A 20,295-nucleotide genomic window follows, 5' to 3' on the forward strand; every position below is an offset into this window, starting at 1 on the left:
TGTCAGGAATTTGCACAGACCAGCCAAAGAAACAATGAATAGGTTCAAAAAAGCTTCTTAATTTATTACAAAATGTCAGGAAAAAAATGTTTCAAAATAATGAATTGGGTCTAACACAAAAGTGAATACAACAGACCTTAACCCAGGCAGCAACCCACACAGCTCGAGCACAAAAAACTGACCTCCTAAACAAGACATGAGGGAAACTTAAATAGTGGCTGATCAGACCACTGCTGACACACAAGGGGTAAATAATTAACAAACTAACATACAAAAACTTAATACTGGTCAGAAATACTAACAACTTAAATAAAACAAATACTACTACACAAAACTAGTGACCCATAACAGAACTAGGTGACCCACAACAGAAGAAAACTAAACAAGTAATAAATAAATTTCCCCTCCCCTTACAAATGAATGGTATGGCCCACTGAAAAGATTATGCCATATAAGGAGAAGAAAAGTGGCTGGGATTCTTCTTTGTGGCACCCCAGCAGCAACTCCAAAGGAAACTGGTAACTCAAACAAAAAGAAAGTTAATCTGTTGCATATCAAAAACAATATAGCCAACTGACAAATAAAGTTAACTAAATGTGTGCACTGCAAATAGTTAACTAAAGAGTCAGGCTAAAAACAAGTTTAATTGAAAATGAAAATCTAAAACTACCTAATCTTTAATATGTAAACTCACAATAATGAAAACCAAAAAGAATAAAACAGTTACCATTATCTTTAGTGTGTGTGACAGCAGGAAGAGCTGTCACATGCTCACTGGGTCATTCCTTTTGGTTATCGCTCTTGCTCTCTACCAAGTTCCATTCCTTGCCTTGCCTTGCACTTTGTTTCATAGTTTTGGGATTTTTGTTATTGTTTGCATTTTGCTGCCACGTCAACCGTTTGTTTTGGTTTTCCATTTATGTTAATAAATTAGTTTCCTTTTTAAGATGAGTCTGGAATCTGGGTTCACCTCCCTCTCCCCCGTACCTGATATCATTAGGTTATCAGCCTCCTGTTTTCCCCAGTCTGGATTTAGAAATTATATTTCCCTCTGTTCAGCACCATTTGAGACATTGCAGAATAATCTGGTGCCAGACCAAGTCATCACTACCTTGAACTGCAGACTAAAACATAAATGGCTTACAAACACAGGATTCCAGCTCCACAATATGTCCCTGGTGAGAAGGTATGGCATTCATCACAAGATATTCCATTAAAAGACACCACTCGAAAACAGGCCCCCAGATTTATTTATTCAAAACCAAAGCTATTTTTTAATTCATCCTCTGTCCACCTCAAGCTCCCTGCCTCCATGAGAATTAAACCAGCTTTTTACATCACACAGATTAAATCAGTCACAACTAGTACTCTCTGCCCTCCAGTCACACCACCAACTCCCACATGAATCATTGACAACCACTCACCTTCCAACACATTTTGAATGTCCTTTGTAGGGGTCATAGCCTGCAGCATTTCATAGATTGGGAAATTATTGCCCAGAATGGTCATGGATACCTAGCTCTTTTATTTTTGACCCTGACCTTTTTTCTACATTCTATAACTGAATTCTGATAAAATATGCTCTTCCAAATATTATCAGCTGGTGTATAACAGGTCTACTGACATAAAGAAATTGTAAGTAAAGTTATCAATCAAAGAAATTATATATTATTATTATTATTGTTGTTGTTTATATTTTTTTTTCTTCAGGCTGTATGTTTTAACTACACCAGGCATTGTCCATTTATTGATTCTCTGAGATATTTTTATTGTGAGCTTGGGAGTTAATAATGGTCTCTGCTCATGATCACCTCAGACAACAGTGTTAGCTAGTTACCAGCTACTGCAGAGCTAGATAACTTATGACTATTTTTTTACAAAACATCTTCTTAAATTATTGAAGGCTTGTTTTAGTTACAGAAGAATGATACAAGTATGTTTTAAACTCACAACTATGTGAGGCTGCGCTAACACAGCCAACAACAGAATGAAGCAGCTTCCTTCTTTTTAACTTGGAGCCACAGTGTCTCTTAAATATGTCCAGATGTTTCAGGAGTTTATTTCATTATTCTTAGTTCAGTTTCAACAGATTATGGGGTGGAGGTTTAGCTTTTCCCCATTTGACAGGTAATATGCTGACAAGTGCATGTCTGCTTAGTTTCTGCTTAGTTTCTCTCACTCCAGCAACAAAGTGGCGCATCGAGTGGTCAGAGTTTATACACAATCTCTACAGCTTTATTTAACAGGCGATCTCCTCCTTCATGGCCTGTCTTTACTTCCAGCCGGACGATACACTGACTGACTGGTAGAAAACATACCCAGTCACTGCAAGTGCTTGTGGTGTGCATTTTTTTCTCCTCCTGATTTTAATGTGCACTTTTACATTAATTTTTTTTAACTAAATTGGAAGGGATTTCAAATGTAACAAATTGTAAAATACTTCAAATAAAACACTCCAGTTAAGGTAAAATACTTTAAATAAAACACTCCAGTTAAGGTAAAGAAATTAAAATAGACTATAAAAGTACAAAATAAACTAAATTGATACGCAATTACAGTAAAGTGAGTTAATGTAATTCACTACTTTTCATCTTTAATCAGTATATACCTGGTACTGACCTAAAATGTACTGCATATGTACTTAACACAGGGTATATACCTAGTACGTACTAAGTACTTACCTGGCACTTAAAATGTATATAGCTGGTACTTATTTAGTACATACCAGGTACTTACCTAGGTACTTATGGGGTATATATCTGTTATGTACCTGGTTCTTTCAGGGTTACATGGTTACTTACCCAATACGATCCTGTTACTTACCGTTCACATACCTGGCACCTACTTGGTACGTACACGTTACTTAATAGGTACATCCCTGGTATCTTCTGAGCACATACCTGATATTTGCCTGGTGTGTATCTGGTACTTACTGGGTTAGTATCTGGTAAGTATCTCGTACTTACCAGGTACCAGATACTTGGGGAGCCGTGGGTCAGTGGTTAGAGCAGTTGTTCTCCAATGAGGTAGTTGGAGGTTCGATTCCACCAGTATGCCACATTAATATGATCTAAAGCACCGATTAGACTATAGAATAATTTATTCAGATTCAATGGAGTGTTGTATGAATTTGTTTGTAGATAGGTAAATGAGGGCACAAATTGTGTTGTAATGCACTTTCAGTAGCCTGTTTGGCTAGAAAGGTGCTATATAGTTATACTTACAGACAATTTACCATTTACTTACCTGTTACCTACAGAGTACTTACCTGGTACATAGCAATATGTATTTGTTATCTACAGGGTAAGTACTTGCTGCTTACGTACCTAAAATGTATCTAGCACATAACCAATACAAAACAGGTACATACCAGATATATTCTAGGTATGTATTAGGCTGAGCTATATATTACTACCCAGATGTCTTTTTCTTTCTGTCAGTTTTGTACCTGTTGGGTTTGTGGTAGAAAATCATTTTTAGAATGTGCATCAAAGACAGCTGTGTTTCAATGGAAAAAGAGTGCTTGTACCCGCTGAACTTGCTGGGCATGTTTATACTGATATGTCATTCCCACTATTTTCCTTGTGAATACAACATGGAAGCAGAGCAGATAGTGGGGCAAATGAGGCACAAAAGTTGAAGCTAAAACCAGGTGTTTTTAGTCTATCTAGTCTGAGAGTTTTAAAACTAATGAAGATTAAATATATTTGGATCTTGCAACATTTACATTTTGCTGATAAATACTGAGACAACTTTTAAATGTTTTATTAGAAGCATGTTGTTTAGATTGTTTTTTTTTATTATTCATGTTCAGCTCTACTGCATAAATACTATAACATACAGGAGCACATGCCTATGCATCATTTCTCTCTTTCTCTGTCTCTCTGTACATGTCAGGCTGCTCTCAGTGCCACAGATATGGCTCTGGCCCTCAACAGGTACCTGTGTACAGCAGTATTGCCGCTCCTCACTAAATGTGCTCCTCTGTTTGCGGGGACAGAACCGTTTGCCTCCTTAATCGACTCCCTCCTCCATACGGTTTACCGTCTCTCCAAAGGCTGTTGTCTTACTAAAGCTCAAAGGGATGCCATAGAAGAGTGTCTTCTCGCCATTTGTAGGTAAGGCCACACTGCTTCTACTAAAATGAGTGTTTATAGTTTATATAAGAAGGTTACAGTATGATTTGGGTCCAATTTACCTGTTTCGATACAGTAACAATTTGGCTACAATACAGAAATTATAAAAATGTAGAGAAGTCACTAAAGGGCACTTTCACAAAACAGTTCCTTGAAATGGCCACAAAGATCAGTTTGTCTTGTGGCCATTTGCCTCTGACCATTTATAAATCGCTTGTCAAGCCAGCTACATCCTGCAGAAAAATGAGCTTTCAGAAATGAAGTGAGCTTTGTGGAACCAAATAAGGCATGAAGTAGAACTCAGCTGCATTGATAGCACTACGCCATAAATATGTGATGAATGTCTTTTCATATTATTTTCAAAATATGACAAAATTAATTCAGTTTAGCAACCCCGTTTGTGATTAACCAATTTTTAACTGCAAAGTTCGTGTCATTATCAATCTTCTTTTCAGTACTGAATATGTTTTTTGCAGTCTAGGCTTTTAAAATTGGCAACCAGATGGTCACATTGACAGTATGTTGCCACTACATTACATCACTGAACTGGAAAACCGGTTTATCTTCTGACATGTCAACTGTTATGCTCTGTTAATACCTCACCTAGGAGCACAAAGGCACATCAGTGGAGTGTTGTCTTCAGCCCTCATGCTTCCTTGGTCCATTCAAAAATAAAACCAAGGTGTCTCAGTCCCAGCTTGAAGTGTTTTGTGAAAATGCCTACAGAAAAAAAACTGACATATTTGAAGACATGACATAGCATATCTGACAACAAAAATTTTTGTTGTTCAGTTTTTGTACTTAAATTAAAAAATGATTTATTGAGTAAATAAAGAAATTAATTTGTAATAAGACAGTGAATTAGTAAGAGTTGTATTACCACCAAAATAAACAATGTCTTAGGCCCTATTCATGAGTTTAAAAAAATGGTTTAGGCTTTTATCCACACAGAAATGTAATTTTAGGAGCCCCTAACTATACATTTTTAATGGGTTCCAGAGTGAGGAAGTCCTTAAATGCAATGCTCTTGTCTGGACAGCTTAAACACAAACTTTTGAAAATGATGATCTCAAAGTCTCTCCTACTGTCAGCATTTGGGTTTCCTAGAGTTTCTTTTTGTATTTAGGTTTATAGTTTCTTCGTATTTTCTGTAGCTCTGTTGTCATTCTGGTTAATCTTGTGTTTAGTTTAATATTTAGTTCTTGTGTGTTGTGTTTTATTTTCACTTGTGTTTCTATAGTTTTATTTGGGTTCTTGTAATCCATGTTTTGTCCTTCCCTTGTTGTGTAGTCTGCCCCGTGTACTCTAGTGTTCCTCTCATTATTCACCTGTCCTCTGCCTATTACTGGTTTGCTGGCCATGCCCATTTACACCTGCCCCAAGTTAGTAATTACTCACCTGTCCACTTACCTCATCATCATCTGCCTTTAAAACCTGTTCATGTTTTCCACTTACTGGTTTGTTTTTTGCTGTTACACACTGGTCTTCCTCATGTCCCACCTCTTGTGTTCCCAGCTACTTGGACCTTTGTAAGTTTTTGGTTATGCTGCCACATCAGCCCTTTGGTTTTCTGTTTTCTTTTAAAATTATATATGTATATTTTTAGTTATATTTTAGTTATTTCAAAATGAGTCTGCATTCAGGGTTTTTTGACATAACTGACATAATTAAAATAAAAGCAGAAATAGATATTTTTTCTTTTTCTTTTTCCTTACACATTTACACATGCATTTTTGTCAAGAAATGTATATAAATATATAATTTGTGGGAGCTGCAGTAGTGGCTTTACAAATAAAAGAAGCGTTGTGAGTGGCAACACGTTGTTATCACTGTTAATTCAGGGAGACAGAGAGGACTACGGCCAAGGTGAAGAATAAGTGGTCAGATTTTAGGGTGGAGGCAAAAAAGAGACTAACCGGCCACTGCCAGAGCATGCCAGCCACAGGTGAGGGTAAGGGCGTACCCAAACTGACACCATTTGAAAGAAGGATGACCAGTGTCGTGCTGAAAAGTGATGGTCTGCCAAAAGCTGGTCGGGCGCGGCCCCGCAAGGTAGTGCACACAGGTGTGAGTGGTATTAAAGCGCGCCTTGTCTGCACTCTGGAGGTTTGGAAAGGGAAACAATAAATAGTCATTACTGACTGCATTGCTTTCAGCGAACCTAGCAACATGCTAGCTCTTCTGCAGTTGTCTGAGACATCTCTGCTAGGACTTCACTTCCTCTCAAATTAGGCGTTCTCCTGAAACAGCCAAAAGCACAGGCATGCACAATCGATCTGCACATAGATCCTGCTTCTTCATGTTTATTGAGCAATAGTAGAAGAGCTGGACCAAGAAGGCAGCCCTCCTCATTTGCATAATGAGGCAGACATGCATATGGTAAAGTAAAAAGAGGAGATGAGGAAATGTAAAAAGAACAAATGCTTGTATAAGGAAAAGGCAAAACAAAATATATGTTTCTGTGTTTATTTGTAATTATGTTAGTTTTGATCCACTATACTACCTAAGCTATGACCACAACAATGATATGCTTGTATTTGTGTTCCAGATGCTAGTTTCTCAACTACAGCAAAACTACAGACAAGACTGATGAACAATAACGTTGCCTTGAATAAAGCAGAGGGAAAAAAACTGTTTCACTAAATAATTAAAGCCAAAAATGTTTTTATCTTTACTGAACTGTTAACAATAGTAAAACAAAGGCTACAGAAAAAGAAACATTATACTGTACATCAAATATACATTTTAAAAACATAGAACATGAGAATGATTTTAAAAGACAGACACTTGTGTATAAATAATTTACCCGGAACTCTTTAAACATTATGAAGAAAGCGTTTCCTTCCCTCTCTCCCTGGATATTGGGCCTGAAAGGGTCCATTATATCTGTTGATTTGGACTGATACAACGTTGTCAGTAGTAGTTTAATGAGACATAAAGCAGAAATTCCATTTTGTCATCAGTTCACAAAAACAATTCCGTTTTAGCTCTTGTAGCCATGTGTCTTTTTCTTGTGTTTACAGTGTCTGCTCCACTTCTTTACTGTTTCTGGGGTGCTACATTCCGGCATGGCATAGTTACTGCAGAGTTTGAGTTGATTTGTGTTTCTGTGTGGATGAAAACACTTCTAGAAATAGTACTGTGTTTATGAGGAAAATGACTGTTTTGGAAAGACAGCAGTCCTGTGTGGACAGGGCCTAATGCACAAATGACTAAAAATGACTGACCAATGAGTGCCGACATTACTGAGGATAAAATCAGTGTGGCACTCTGGAATTTTTGATTTTTTACTCAGAATTGTGATAGGCAGGAGTTCATGATATCTGGTTTTCCACAGCAGAAAAAAAACAAAACACAAAAGAGTTTATTCACTGTTTTAATTGTTCAAAAGTTATTTTATTTACTCACAACAAAAAAACATGAAAAAAAGTTAATTGGTTAAGATGTATACTATGATGCAACTCCAACTTCAGTGCTGGGGCTCAGCTCCAGACTTCTTTTCATGTTTTTTCATTGTAGAAAATTAATTTAACCCCTGACCAAAGTCAGGTTCAACATTGAATTTACCATGTTTTTCTTCTTAAACATGTGTTTAGTGTTTGCATAAATCTCCAGCTAATGTGTTTTGCCCTCATAATATGCAGTAAACTAAGGCCTTCCATGATGCAGCACCTCCTCAGGAGGCTGGTTTTTGATGTACCCCTGCTTAATGAACATACCAAGATGCCTCTAAAGGTGAGAAACCTGTCCTTTGTGTCTGTGTTCTGTTCATCACCCAAAGCTTGTTAGTGCAGTTGACTTTCTGTACTGCTAATGAAGTTTATTTGATTGAGTGTAGTCCTTTGCAGAGAGGTGATGTCTGTTCATTATGACAATAATAGAAAACCCAGAACACACCAAAAAGTTAGTTTTTATAATGACATGATTATTTTAGTAGAACATTGCCAATGAATGTTCAAAAACAAGAAAACATCAGTGTTTTTTTATAATCTTTAGTACCATATTTTCCAGACTATAAGGCACACTTAAAAGCCTTCAATTTTCTCAAAAAACGACAGTGTAAGTGCGGCAAGCTCTCACTAGTCTAGCCCCTTAAAGCTCTTTCGTACGCAACACATTTCTCCAGAAAAAAGGTCTTGAATCCAACGGGTATGTTTTTAGTATTTACTGGACAAACTTTAATGTGGAAGGGAAAAACAAAAATGAATTGTTGACACATTACCTTAGTGTTACATGTCCCCATGAAAAAAGCCTACTGACACTGAACTGACCACCAGACTTTATAGTTATACCTCTTCTATTTGTGTTTCTGTGTATTTTGTAAGTACCTGTATACATTTTCTTCGATCCCTCCTCTTCGTTTTTCCTTGTCAGTCAAGCCTCTCTTTTTTCCTCATTGTCTCATCCTCCCTGCGTTGACTGGAGCCCACATGTCTCTTGTTATTTATTTCTGTCTCTTGTCTTGCTTTTTTCCCGCAAACTGAATCTTTAAAGGTTATTATCCAATCTCTTCTTTTCCATCTGTGTCAGGGTTTGGGTTTATATTGTGCTTTCTGTGTTTTGATTATTTGGTTCCTGTATTTGTCCTGGTCTTAGTTCAGTTCTTGTTCCTCGTGTCTTTGTTTCCTGCTACATTCACTCCTCCTCAGTCAGTCTCTGGTTTTCCTGCCACGCCCATCTACACCTGCCAACAATTGTAATCACTCACCTGTGCCCACTTCCCATCATTATCCTGTCTTTAAAACCCAGTCACTTTCTCCACTTACTTGCTGGTCCATTCTTGCCTCCCCGATGTGCTGTATTTCTGGTTGTTGTTGCTTCTCAACGCCCCTTGTCTCCTGGTTGTCCTGTTCCTGTTTAGTTCCTGGTTTAGTTTAGGTTTTGTTTGCTGCCCCGTCAGCTCTTTGTTTTTGTTTCTAAATAAATTAGTTTATTTTCATCATGAGTCTGCATACTGGGTCAGCCTCCTTCTCCTCGGTTCATGACAATCTGAGTGATTCACCTGTTTAAAAAAACTTCCAGCTTTTAAGCATGGTTAAATAAAGAATCAAGAAGAATGTATTTGTTTTTTTTGTTCTCTTCTGTTTCTGATGGTTTCTGTTTTCATTCCCTCTCTGCTTTAACTGCTGCTCAAACTGAAGCAGAAATGATACAAGGTTGTTTCATTGGCTGACAAGTAGTTGGCCTACTTAAATCTTAAAATTTCTTTCACTTACTGCTTTATTGAACAAAAACTGTTCTGGAATCTGGAACAATACCAATATACGTTGAGGTCCGTTAGCCGCTTCATCTCACTGTAGGAGGGGCAACTGCGTCTTCGTGCATCACAGGGGTAAAAGGTCAAAGGTAACGAGGTGTCTGGAGGGCTTGTCATGTTGTTTCTCTTACGAAATAACATAAATAACATTTTAGTACACGTTATTAGGTGTCAAATGAGGGCTTAGGGAAAGAATAAAAAAATAAATATTTCTTTTTTACATGTCCGGCAGACGTCCGCTTCGAGTACACCTGGACCTCCGGGGAGTGAAGAACGCCTTCTCTGAAAAGACAGGATCCTGTTTTGTTTCGCTTAATGAGCCTTTTAGTCCGGTGTGCCTTTATATGTGACAAAAATTTGAAAATGGATCATTCATTGACAGTGCGCCTTATAATCCAGTGTGCCCTATAGTGCGGAAATTTGATAATGAGTATTTTGTGGGGTAACTGTGTCACAAAGCTCCTAAATTATGAGACATTATCTTTCTCAAGTTTTGAAACACTCCAAAAATCAATTTTTAACATGTATGGTTGTCGTAGTTTTAGCAGCTGTAAGTAGCCAAACTTTGCTCAGCTTTGTACAGGGCTTTTATTTGCATAATAATGAATTGGAAAAGTTATAAGCTAATAAAAAACATTATTACAGAGGCAATGCCAAAAAACCCAGTTTAAGACAAAATGCTGTTAGCCCGCTACTTTCAAGAATGTCCAGTCTCTATCCATTCAGTTTACTTTAACTTTTAACAATAAACATCGCCAGCAATGAATATTTTGCTAGCATACTCATGTGCTAACACTTTTAGCATAAGTCAAGAATTTCAGTACTGAACATTAGCATAGCAGTTAGCATCAGTTACCTCAACAGTGAAGCACAGGGTCAGAAATAGGCAAGGAAATTGTGGTCATGATTATCCCATCTCTATTCATGCTGTTTACACTTTAAGCTTTTACATAAAACATCACTAACATGTTTCTCTCATCACAAAAAGGCTGCCACTGTGTATTTTGATCACCATAACCAAACACTAAGTTAAGGGGCAGGATAAATAATGTTACTAGTTGAAGTCATATGATACCATATCAAATACTGATTATTGATCAGAGCCAGGTTAGGGGCCCCAGCAGGGGAACACATGGGAAAAGTGGTGGCATGTGTAAATGTCCAATGGTGATTTTTTTTTTTTAAATCTGGAGTTGTTTTAAGATGGCAAAGGTCCACTTTGGTCTCGGACTTGGAAATTCACTATAGCCATTAGCTTGGCAGTTCAGTCAGAATTAAAGTCCATTTCTTCAGATTAAGGTTGTTCAAAAAGCTATTGATAACAGGCGAGAAATTAATTGTTTATAACCTTTCCACAGAACCATACATTTCTAAAATATCCCTTTAAAGCGCAGACATGTAGATTTTTACTGAAATGCAAATAATAATAAAACTAACCATTCAAATATATATTTTAAGAGATCATAGGTCAGTGTAAGAAATGGTTGTTTAACTTCAATTGTTAGATAAGGGTTGGAACATAGATGGACCAGTAAATCGAGAGTTTTGCCTTTTGACTCAACTCTTTCTTCACCACAACCTATCAGAGCAATGCTCTCATTACTGAAGATGAGGCACCAATCCATTGATCCATCTCCCACTCCATCCCACCATCACTTCTGAACAAGACTCACAGATACTTGAACTCCTCCACTTGAAGCAAAGACTCAGCCCTGACCTAGAGGGAACATTCCACTCTTTTACAGTTAAAAAACATGGCCTTGGACTTAGAGGAGCTGACACTCGTCCCAACCACTTCACACTCTGCTGCGAACTGTCCCAGTGCACACTAAAAGACATTGCTTAAAGACGCAAACAGAACCACATCACCACCTGCAAAAAGCAAATATGAGACCCTGAGGTTCCCAAACCAGACACAGGAGTGTGTCAACGACTGTGCCTGAGAACACCACAAACAGGATCAGAGACGAGGGACAGCCCTAGCAGAGTTCAACCCGCACAGACAACAAGCTCTACTTTTTGCCAAGAATGCAAACACAGCTTCTGCTTTGGTTATACAGAGACTGGATAGTCCTTAAAAACAACCCAGGCACCACATACTCCTTCAGCACCCCACACAGAATGCCTCGTGGAACACGGCCATAATCCTTCACACATGTAGACTGGAGAATCAAACTCCCATGACCCCCTTAGCAACCCTGCAAGGGTGAAGATCCAGTCCACTGTTCCACGACCAAAACGAAAGCCACACTGCTCCTCCTGGATCCGAGGTTCGACAATCAATCGAAGCCTCCCTTCCAACACCCTGGATTAAACTTTGCCAGGGCCTCTGCAAGACGTTCCCAGTTCACCCTTACTATTTGTTTGGGTTTACGAGGCTCCCCTGCCACCAGATTTACCTTACCACCAGGTGGTGATCAATTGACAGTTCTGCCCCTGCGGCCCTATTTCCAAAACATAGGGCCACAGGTCTGATGACACTAATACAAAATCAATCATAGACCTTTGGCCTAAGGTGGCCTGGTACCAAGTACACTTATAAACTACCCTATGCTCAAACATGGTGTTTGTTATGGCCCGATTTCTCTTTTCCAGGCAATGTGCGCTAATGCCTCTGCTGTTTATCCATCAATGTTTTTGAATCGTTCTTTGTCCGACCCCTCACCTGAGACCAGTTTCTCATGGGGGATCCTAACATGGGCAAATGCCCCAGACAACATAGCCCCCAGAGTCACGGGGGTGCTCAAATCCTTCCACCATGTTAAGATGGTGACTCTGCAGAGGGGAATTTTATATTGTGCAAAACACTGAATGATTACTTTGTGAGTGATTAAATAAAATCTGTCCAGTGATTCATGAAATATTTTGCAAACAGGCAAATGCAGTTGACCCCAATACGTATTGAAAAAGATTTTAAAACAAATCTCACGTGTTCAGTTACTGCTCTGAGTATGTATTTGGAAAGTCATTCATCAAGTACCACGCCAATTTTAGCTCAATATGTGTAATATTGGCTGAGTCATTGGCCTCGCCAAACTTTTTTTAGTGAGGTGCATGCCACAGTATGAATTGCCCACCCCACCCCCAAGGCTCTATTAATGACAATTGACACATAATGACAAATACAAAGGAGGTTAAAAAACAAAAACAACTGCACTTCTTTTCTGTAGCTGAAGACGTATCAGTCCTGTTGTTTTGTTTTTTTTACAATGTCCTGGATGACTGAGAATTTACACCAGCACATCTTATGACACATTGCGACACTTTCATATATGTATATATGGTCTATAGCATGTGTTTGAGGGTAACCAAAGGTAGCACCTCTACTCTTTTGTTATACTGTATTTATGTATATAAACATTTACTACATAAAAATGAATAAAATCAGTTATGTAGAAATAGGAAATATTAATTAATACTTTTATTAATGTAGGATTTTACTCATTTTGAGATGTTTAAAATTGTGTCAATCTTTTTTCACTAAAGTTAAATATTTACAAGCACCTACCGGTAATCCATCTTAAAATATGTTGTCCGTGTCCATGTTGAATAATACTGATACTCATGATACATGAAACTCAAGATGGACAGCCAAAACGACAAAATAAAGTATCTGAAAGAACATTTGTCCATTCTGATGATAATCAATCCATATTTATTAAAGTTTTTCAATTATACACTGATGACTGTTGATTGGCAGTGACATTAAATCCATAATATTATAGCACTTAAAAGCTTCAAAGGAATGCTGTAGCATATTTGAAACTATTTTCTTGCAAAAACTTCAAGAGTTTCATGCCCTCTCAGCCAAAGCAGAGGGACTTTTTTAACCTAAAATGATTGGAGCAGGGATATTTAATCCATGGATCATACATAAATACTTACACACACACACACACAAATTAAACATGGCAGCATGAAAGCAGAAGCTGGTGTCTACCACACCAGACAGAACCCAAAACACAGGATGTGCAAAGATGACTATGAGACAGTTCAGCACATAATAGCAGGATGTAAAATGCAGGCAGGCAAAACATGCATGAAACACCATGACTAAGTGGCTGGAATAGTGTACAAGAACATCTGTACCAAATACAGACGGCAGGTCCCACGGTCAAAGAGAGAGATTCCACTAAGCATGATGGAAAATGGCAGATCTAGGATTCTGTTACTTCCAGATCCAGACTGACAAACAGGTGATGGATAATGTATCAAACATTGTAGTGGTTAACAAGCTACAGAAAAGGAATTGTTGATAGATGTAGCAATCCCAAGTGGCTTCAACAACCTCAGTGATGCCAGTGGTCATAGGCTGTGAACTCCTAATTGAAATAGTGGCTCCTCTTTGACCCAGGAACAACCTCAGGGATCTTTAGAAACAGCCAAGCTACTGCACAGAACCCTCAAGCTCGCAAGCTTCTGGAAGAGGACTCAAGTTTGAAGTGAAGTGGACCAATCTGTGTGAAAAGAAATAGGTTAGGCTGGGTGTTTATATATACTTAAAAGTTATATTTGACTTATAATTTAGGAACTAGGGGCTAAAGCATTATATTTTATAGGGTTGTTGTGCTTTTAGGGCCTCCTAGTGGTTAATTGTTGCTAAGCTTTGGACAGGGCTTTTAACTTACACTTCAATGAAATGCAAAGGTTCTAAGCTAAGCAAAAACTTTATGGCAGAGGGAAGGCCAGAAACCCCAATTTAACACATTTGCAAGTATTGGTAGTAAAATTAAAAATTTCATAAAACATCAAGAGTTCAAAGAAATTGAAAAAAATCAGATTGGTCTGGTGGATGCCTAAATTTTCTTGTAGACAATTCTTTGACTTAAAAGATAATAAGCATTATGCTTCAGTCGCACAAACATTCAAAATTCTAAAATATGTTAATTATTTTACTGATTTAAAAGAAAGTGTTACAACTTTACAGGAATAGTCTATAGAAAAGGCATGCTGATTTGTGTGGTGATTAACATAACAGTTGTAGAGGTACAAATATTTTGACACTTTCCATTTTTCTGAAAAAGTAGTTACTTCAAAATGGGGTATTGGCTTCTTTATCCGGAATATTTGGGGCCATTCAAGGAATGCATTGTGAAAATTGTAGTTTGGTAGGAGAAACATTGGTTGTTTCGTGAATTTTTGTTTTAACTAAAAAACACAGGTTCTTTGCTCATAGGCCACACCCACTTCAGTCAGTCATTGCCATATTGGGGGAACACAGTCAGAGTGTCCTCCTCAATATGTGTCTTTGATTTGGTTTTCAATTATTTCTGCATTGCTAGGATAAAAACTGCTCACATTTATAGCACCCCCTGGGGGTGGGCATTTATAGAATTAAGTACAGTTACTCATAAAGGTGTTATCAACCTTTGCATTAAAATGTGACAAGAATCACTAAGAGGACCTGGTAATTCAGCCACAACACGGGAGCGAAAGGTTAACGTAGTTTTATTAAACAACAGAGAGAATGTTACTCTCAACAACTGGAGGGCCAGCAGCAGCTCTGGGGAGAGAGGGGAGTTTGGTGACACTAACCTGGGTGGCAGTGAGACGCAGAATGAATCCAGTCAATAGGTGGATGATGATGGCAAGAAGTACCAGAGTGGGGGTTAGGCTCGGCGTTCTCACCAGGTAGGTCACAGGGGTAAAACCAAACTCTGAGTCGGATAGACAGTGGTCGTAACCGGGAAGGCAGAGAGCATGAGACGTTACCAAGGGGGCAGGCAAAAGGTCCAGTATATGTATATAGGTAAACACAATTACTATGAGCTAAGATCTTTCAATTGTAAGATTGTACAAGTGGCTCATATAAATCTTATGGAAAAATAAACTAAAGACCCACCCCCACCCAAACACATACACAGAGGGATTACCAAAGGAGTTCATCTGAGTTTTGCAGCTGCACAAGAGAAAAGGGGTCAAAAGTTCCTTCTACTAATGTGACACTACGTTAGCAATGCAGCGACTATTATCATGGCTGAGTTGGACTGAACCAACTCAAAGGTGGTGAAGGGGGGTTTTAAATGTAGTGACTATTTTGAACTTTTTAGTTTGAAAATAATAAAATAAACTTAGAATCAATAATCATTCTGGTAGGTGAGCAAACCTTTATTTATTTTATCACGAGACATCGATGCTGCTGCAATGGGGTCAAGTCAGTTCAGCAGGATGTCATACAGTGAGGATCAGAACAGAAAGCGTTCATACTACCAAACGTATGTAGATAAAATGTCTTGAATGTTGTCTGAGTGGAAATGTTTTCAATGTGCATTGAGGCCATTCTCACCAGTATTTAGCAATAGCAGCATGCAATCTGATAGTTAAGGACAGATTTTATTTCTAGGTCTGCATGAGATCTCAGAAAGATTCCAGACCAAACATGTGGGAACATTTCCTGTTATACCTTAAACAAGATAGTTTAAACATACCTATCCCTTCAACCTGAAGAAATACCTCCTTGCAATAAATATTAATATGCTCAGCTTAGCTCATTAGTTTTGTTGATTGATCATGATGTGTCTGCAAATTGGTAATCTCTACATTAACAGGACATCTGCAGTTGGACAAAGTACATAAAAACATACAGAAAGCACCTCTAGAGTTTGTTTTTTTCACATAACTAGTAGTTGATTTTTGTTGGGGAGAAGGAAAAAAATAGTAAGCACTGCCCATAATAGCTGGAAAAGAAAGACCTTATTAGATTTTTTTTAAAACTTGTCTAGATTTTGTTGATGTAATCTTTTTGGATTGTATAACTGTAGTCTGTTCAGTGTTGACAAATGTGCTTGTCATTTTCCCAGCTTCTAACCAATCACTATGAGCGCTGTTGGAAGTATTATTGCCTATCTGGAGGGTGGGGTAATTTTGGAGCAGCATCAGATGAAGAGCTACATCTCTCCAGAAAACTGTTCTGGGGAATATTTGATGCTTTGTCCCACAAGGTAAAGGTTATTTCTCTTCATTTATAGTCTCACAATTTTGATGATCATCTTTAACTTATATAATTTTGTCAGATGTAGCAGGTTGGCAACTGGTAGGCAAATGCCATTCATGAGAGACTCTCCAAAATGTCTCAAAACATATGCAGGGGTTTTTGTTTCTGTGTATGACACACAAAGGCCTAAAGTCTTGTTTGCGTAATTTCTGAACACGTTCAAAAAATGTTCATGACAAAATTGATCTCAAACACACAAAGATAAAGACTGCAAGCAAAGTTTTATCCATTGTCTTGCAATTTTGAGTCGCCAACTAGTCTACAGCTATCTCAACCCAGTGAGATTCAACCTTTAGGAAAAGAATGTAGTTCAGTTCTTTTCTAACTTCTCCACAGCCCCAGATTTCCTCAGATGTATTTTTTATTTCTTCTGATAATCTTTAACTTTCAAGCAGCATATCATTATATTTCTGCCAGAATGATTAAATGATTGTTATTAATTTTGTGGTTCATGGTGGCTTTTTGTGAGCACCCTAATTTTGTTGTGCCTTCTGGTACTGGGTTTCTCTCTTGGATAAATCTGAGGTTCGACAATCGATTAAAGCCTCCTTTCCAACACCCTGGAGTAAACTTTCCCAGAGAGGTTGAGAAGTGTGATCCACCAATAGTTGAAACACACTCCCCGTTCCACCTTTTTAAAAAATGGAAACAACCTCTCTGGTCTTCCACTCCACAGGCGTTGTCCCTGTCCTCCATGTGACATTGAAGAGACATGTCAACCATGACAGCCCCACAACGTCCAGAGCCATTAGCAACTAAGGGCAAATCTCATCCTGCCACCGGGCTCAGGGTGAATCTCGTCCTGCCACCGGGGAGTTTTTAACTACCTCAGTGACCTCTGCCATGGAAATGGACTTATCTTCCCCCAAGTTCCCAGACTCTTCCTCCTCAAAGGTGAACATGGTGGCCAGATTCAGGAGATTCTTGAAATGCTCCTTTCACCACTTGACAATTTCCCCAGTCTGGGTCAATGGCTCCCCACTGAGACCAAGCATGACCTGAGACAGGGCCCGCTTTCCCTTTCTGAATTGTTGAATGGTTTAGCAGAACCTCTTTGAAGCCATCCGAAAGTCTTTTGTGGCCTGTCTAAATTCTTCCCATGCCTGAGTTTTTGCGTCCACAAACACAGAAACTGTAGTCCTTCTGGCCACCCTGTACCTGTCAGCTGCTTTGGGAGTCCTCAAGGACACCAAAGCCCTAAAGGCCTTCTTCTACAACTTGATGGCCTCCATCACTGCTGGTGTCCACCAGTGGGTCCTCTGGTTGCCGCCGCGACAGGCACCAACGTCCCTTCAGACCACAGCTCCTGGATGCTGCATCTGCAAACGAGGCCCTGAACATGTCCCATATAGATTCCATGTCCCTGACCTCCCCCATGACATGTGAAAATCTCTCCCGGAGGTGTAAGTTAAAAAATTTCACAGACAGGGGCTCTGTTCACTGTCACTATTCGTTTGGATTTCCCAGGTTTGTTCAGCAGCCTCCCTTGCCACCGGACCCGAATCCCCACCAGGTGATCAGTTGACACCTCTGCCCCTCTCTTTACCTGAGTGTCCAAAACATAGGGCCGCAGGTCTGATGACACAATTACAAAATTGATCATTGAGCTTTTCACTGGGGAAAACTAACACAGAGGTGCTCAACCAGGGGCTTGTGAGTATACCCACACCCGCCTGATGCCTCTCTCCCTGAGCAATTCCAGAGTAGGAGATAATCCAGCACCACTCCAGGACTTGTGTTCTACAGCCTAAGCTGTGTGTAGAGGTGAGCCTAACTATATCTAGTTGGTATTGCTCAACTTCACACACAAGCTCCGGCTCCTTACCCACCAGTGAGGTGACATTCCATGTTCCTAGAGCTAGTTTATGTTGTCAGGAATCAACATGGCCAGGGACCTTCCCTCTCTCGTTGCTCAGCTCACATGGCACCTGACATTGACGGCCCCCCTCGCATGTGGTGGGCTCACATGGAGGTAGTATCTTGTCTTTTTCAGGCTTGGCTCAGCCAAGCCTCAGGAGCCAAGGCTCGACCACCAGGCACTTGCCGGAGAGTACCCGGTAAAAAAAACAAAACTGTTGACAAGGAAGTAAATACAAAAGAAATCAAAAACAAGAGGAGCATTCGGATAACCAGACAGGGAACAAACCAAAAGGACTGACTGCAGAAAAGTGAAGACTCAGAGAATAAATAGACTGGGACTGATGAGGTGAGTGGTGACAGCTAAGCTTAAGGAATACCAGGAGCAGATATAAAGGGAAAGGGAGGAAACTGTGGAAAAGGACTGACTGAGGGAGAGATGGCTTATGACACAAGATATTGAAAAATCAAATTTACACCAGGGATCTTAAAGAAACAGAAAAAAATACTAATTACAAAAAGAATAAACTCAAAACAGAAGACGAAAACCATCCCAAATGCAGATCTAACATTATTATTGATATGCATTAAAATAAAGATTATCACCTTGTTACCCATTGATGTGAAACACAGCAAATCCATTGTCTTTGTTTTGATGTTGCATTATAGCGATATGACCAAGAGCTTTTCAAGCTGGCTCTGCCATGTCTCAGCGCTGTGGCTGGAGCTCTTCCTCCAGATTACATGGAGTCGAACTACATGGCCATGATGGAGAAACAGTCATCTATGGATTCAGAGGGAAACTTCACTCCACAGCCAGCAGACACCACAAAGTAGGCTGCTTGTACACAAACAGAAACTAAAATGTAGGTTCATGTTTCTATCATAAACGCAACACTTTTGGTTTTGGTCCTGAGCTTTCTTGAGCTTAATTCAAAGATCTGAAATGTTTTCTATGTACACAACAGGTCTCTTTCTCTCAAATATTGTTCATAAATTTGTGTAAATCAGTGTTACTGAGCACTTCTCCTTAGACAAGATAATCCATCCACCTCACAGATGTGGCATATCAAGATGCTGTCTAATCAGCATCTTGATTATTGCACAAGTGTGGCTTAGGCTAGCCACGATATAAGGCCACTTTAAAATGTGCATTTTTCTTGGACATGTAAGAACTGGGATGTTTTCGGCTTCCAGGAATTGTATACAGATTCTTCCAACATGGAGCCATACATTATCATGCTGCAACATGATATCATCTATGATGATAGTCATAGATGAAAGGCACAACAATAGGCCTCGGGATCTCATCAAGTCTCTGTGCATTCAAAATGCCATCAATAAAATGCACTTGTCTTTGTTGTTCATAAAATACGCCTGCTCATACCATCACCCCACCACCACCGTGGCCCACTCGATTCACAATGTTGGCAGCTTGCATGTAGGATATTGTGTGGGTGAGCAGTTTGCCGATGTAATCTGCCCTGTACAATGAAATCCGGGATTAATCCGTGAAGAAAACACCTCTCCAACGAACCATACACTATCGAATGTGACTATTTGCCCACTCAAGTCAGAAGATGAGCATTCAGATGAGCTTTCCTGAAAAAAAAATGAGCTTCCCTAAGACGTTTCTGACAGTTTGTGAAAATCTGTGAACAATATTTGAAAGAAAAGGGCCTTTTGTGTACATAGAAAAAGTCTTAGATCTTTGAGTTAAGATCATGAAAAATGGGACCAAAAACAAAAGTGTTGCATTTATATTTTTGTTTTGTGTCATAGTCTGGTATTTTCAGTTTGTTGTTTTTGATTATTGTCTTGTTTCAGTTTAGTTTTCCTGCTTATGCCCTGTCACTCTCCACCTCCCCAGTACTTTTCCTGTTAGGTCTGCCACGCCCATCTCCACCTGTATGTCATTGTAATCACTCACCTGTGCCCACTTCCCATATTATCCCCTGTGCATATAACCTGGTCATTTTCTCCACCACCCCGCTGGATCATTGTTGTTGTTGCTTGTTAGATGTTTGTTCCTGTCGCTCTTAGTATTGCCT

At 39.1% G+C, this 20,295-nt stretch overlaps 1 protein-coding gene across 1 annotated transcript in view; it reads left to right on the forward strand.

The window, feature by feature from the left end:
• The window catches only part of ryr2a (ryanodine receptor 2a (cardiac)), a 509,073-nt gene that overhangs the window by 302,391 nt on the left and 186,387 nt on the right, over nt 1-20,295 (forward strand). The window contains exons 52-55 of the mRNA XM_037973568.1: nt 3,898-4,118; nt 7,781-7,871; nt 16,194-16,334; nt 18,914-19,077. Coding sequence (XP_037829496.1) covers nt 3,898-4,118; nt 7,781-7,871; nt 16,194-16,334; nt 18,914-19,077 — 617 coding nt within the window. The remainder of the gene's footprint in view (nt 1-3,897; nt 4,119-7,780; nt 7,872-16,193; nt 16,335-18,913; nt 19,078-20,295) is intronic.

This window comes from Kryptolebias marmoratus, linkage group LG2 (genome assembly GCF_001649575.2).
Source record: "Kryptolebias marmoratus isolate JLee-2015 linkage group LG2, ASM164957v2, whole genome shotgun sequence".
Classification (NCBI taxonomy): Eukaryota; Metazoa; Chordata; class Actinopteri; order Cyprinodontiformes; family Rivulidae; genus Kryptolebias; species Kryptolebias marmoratus.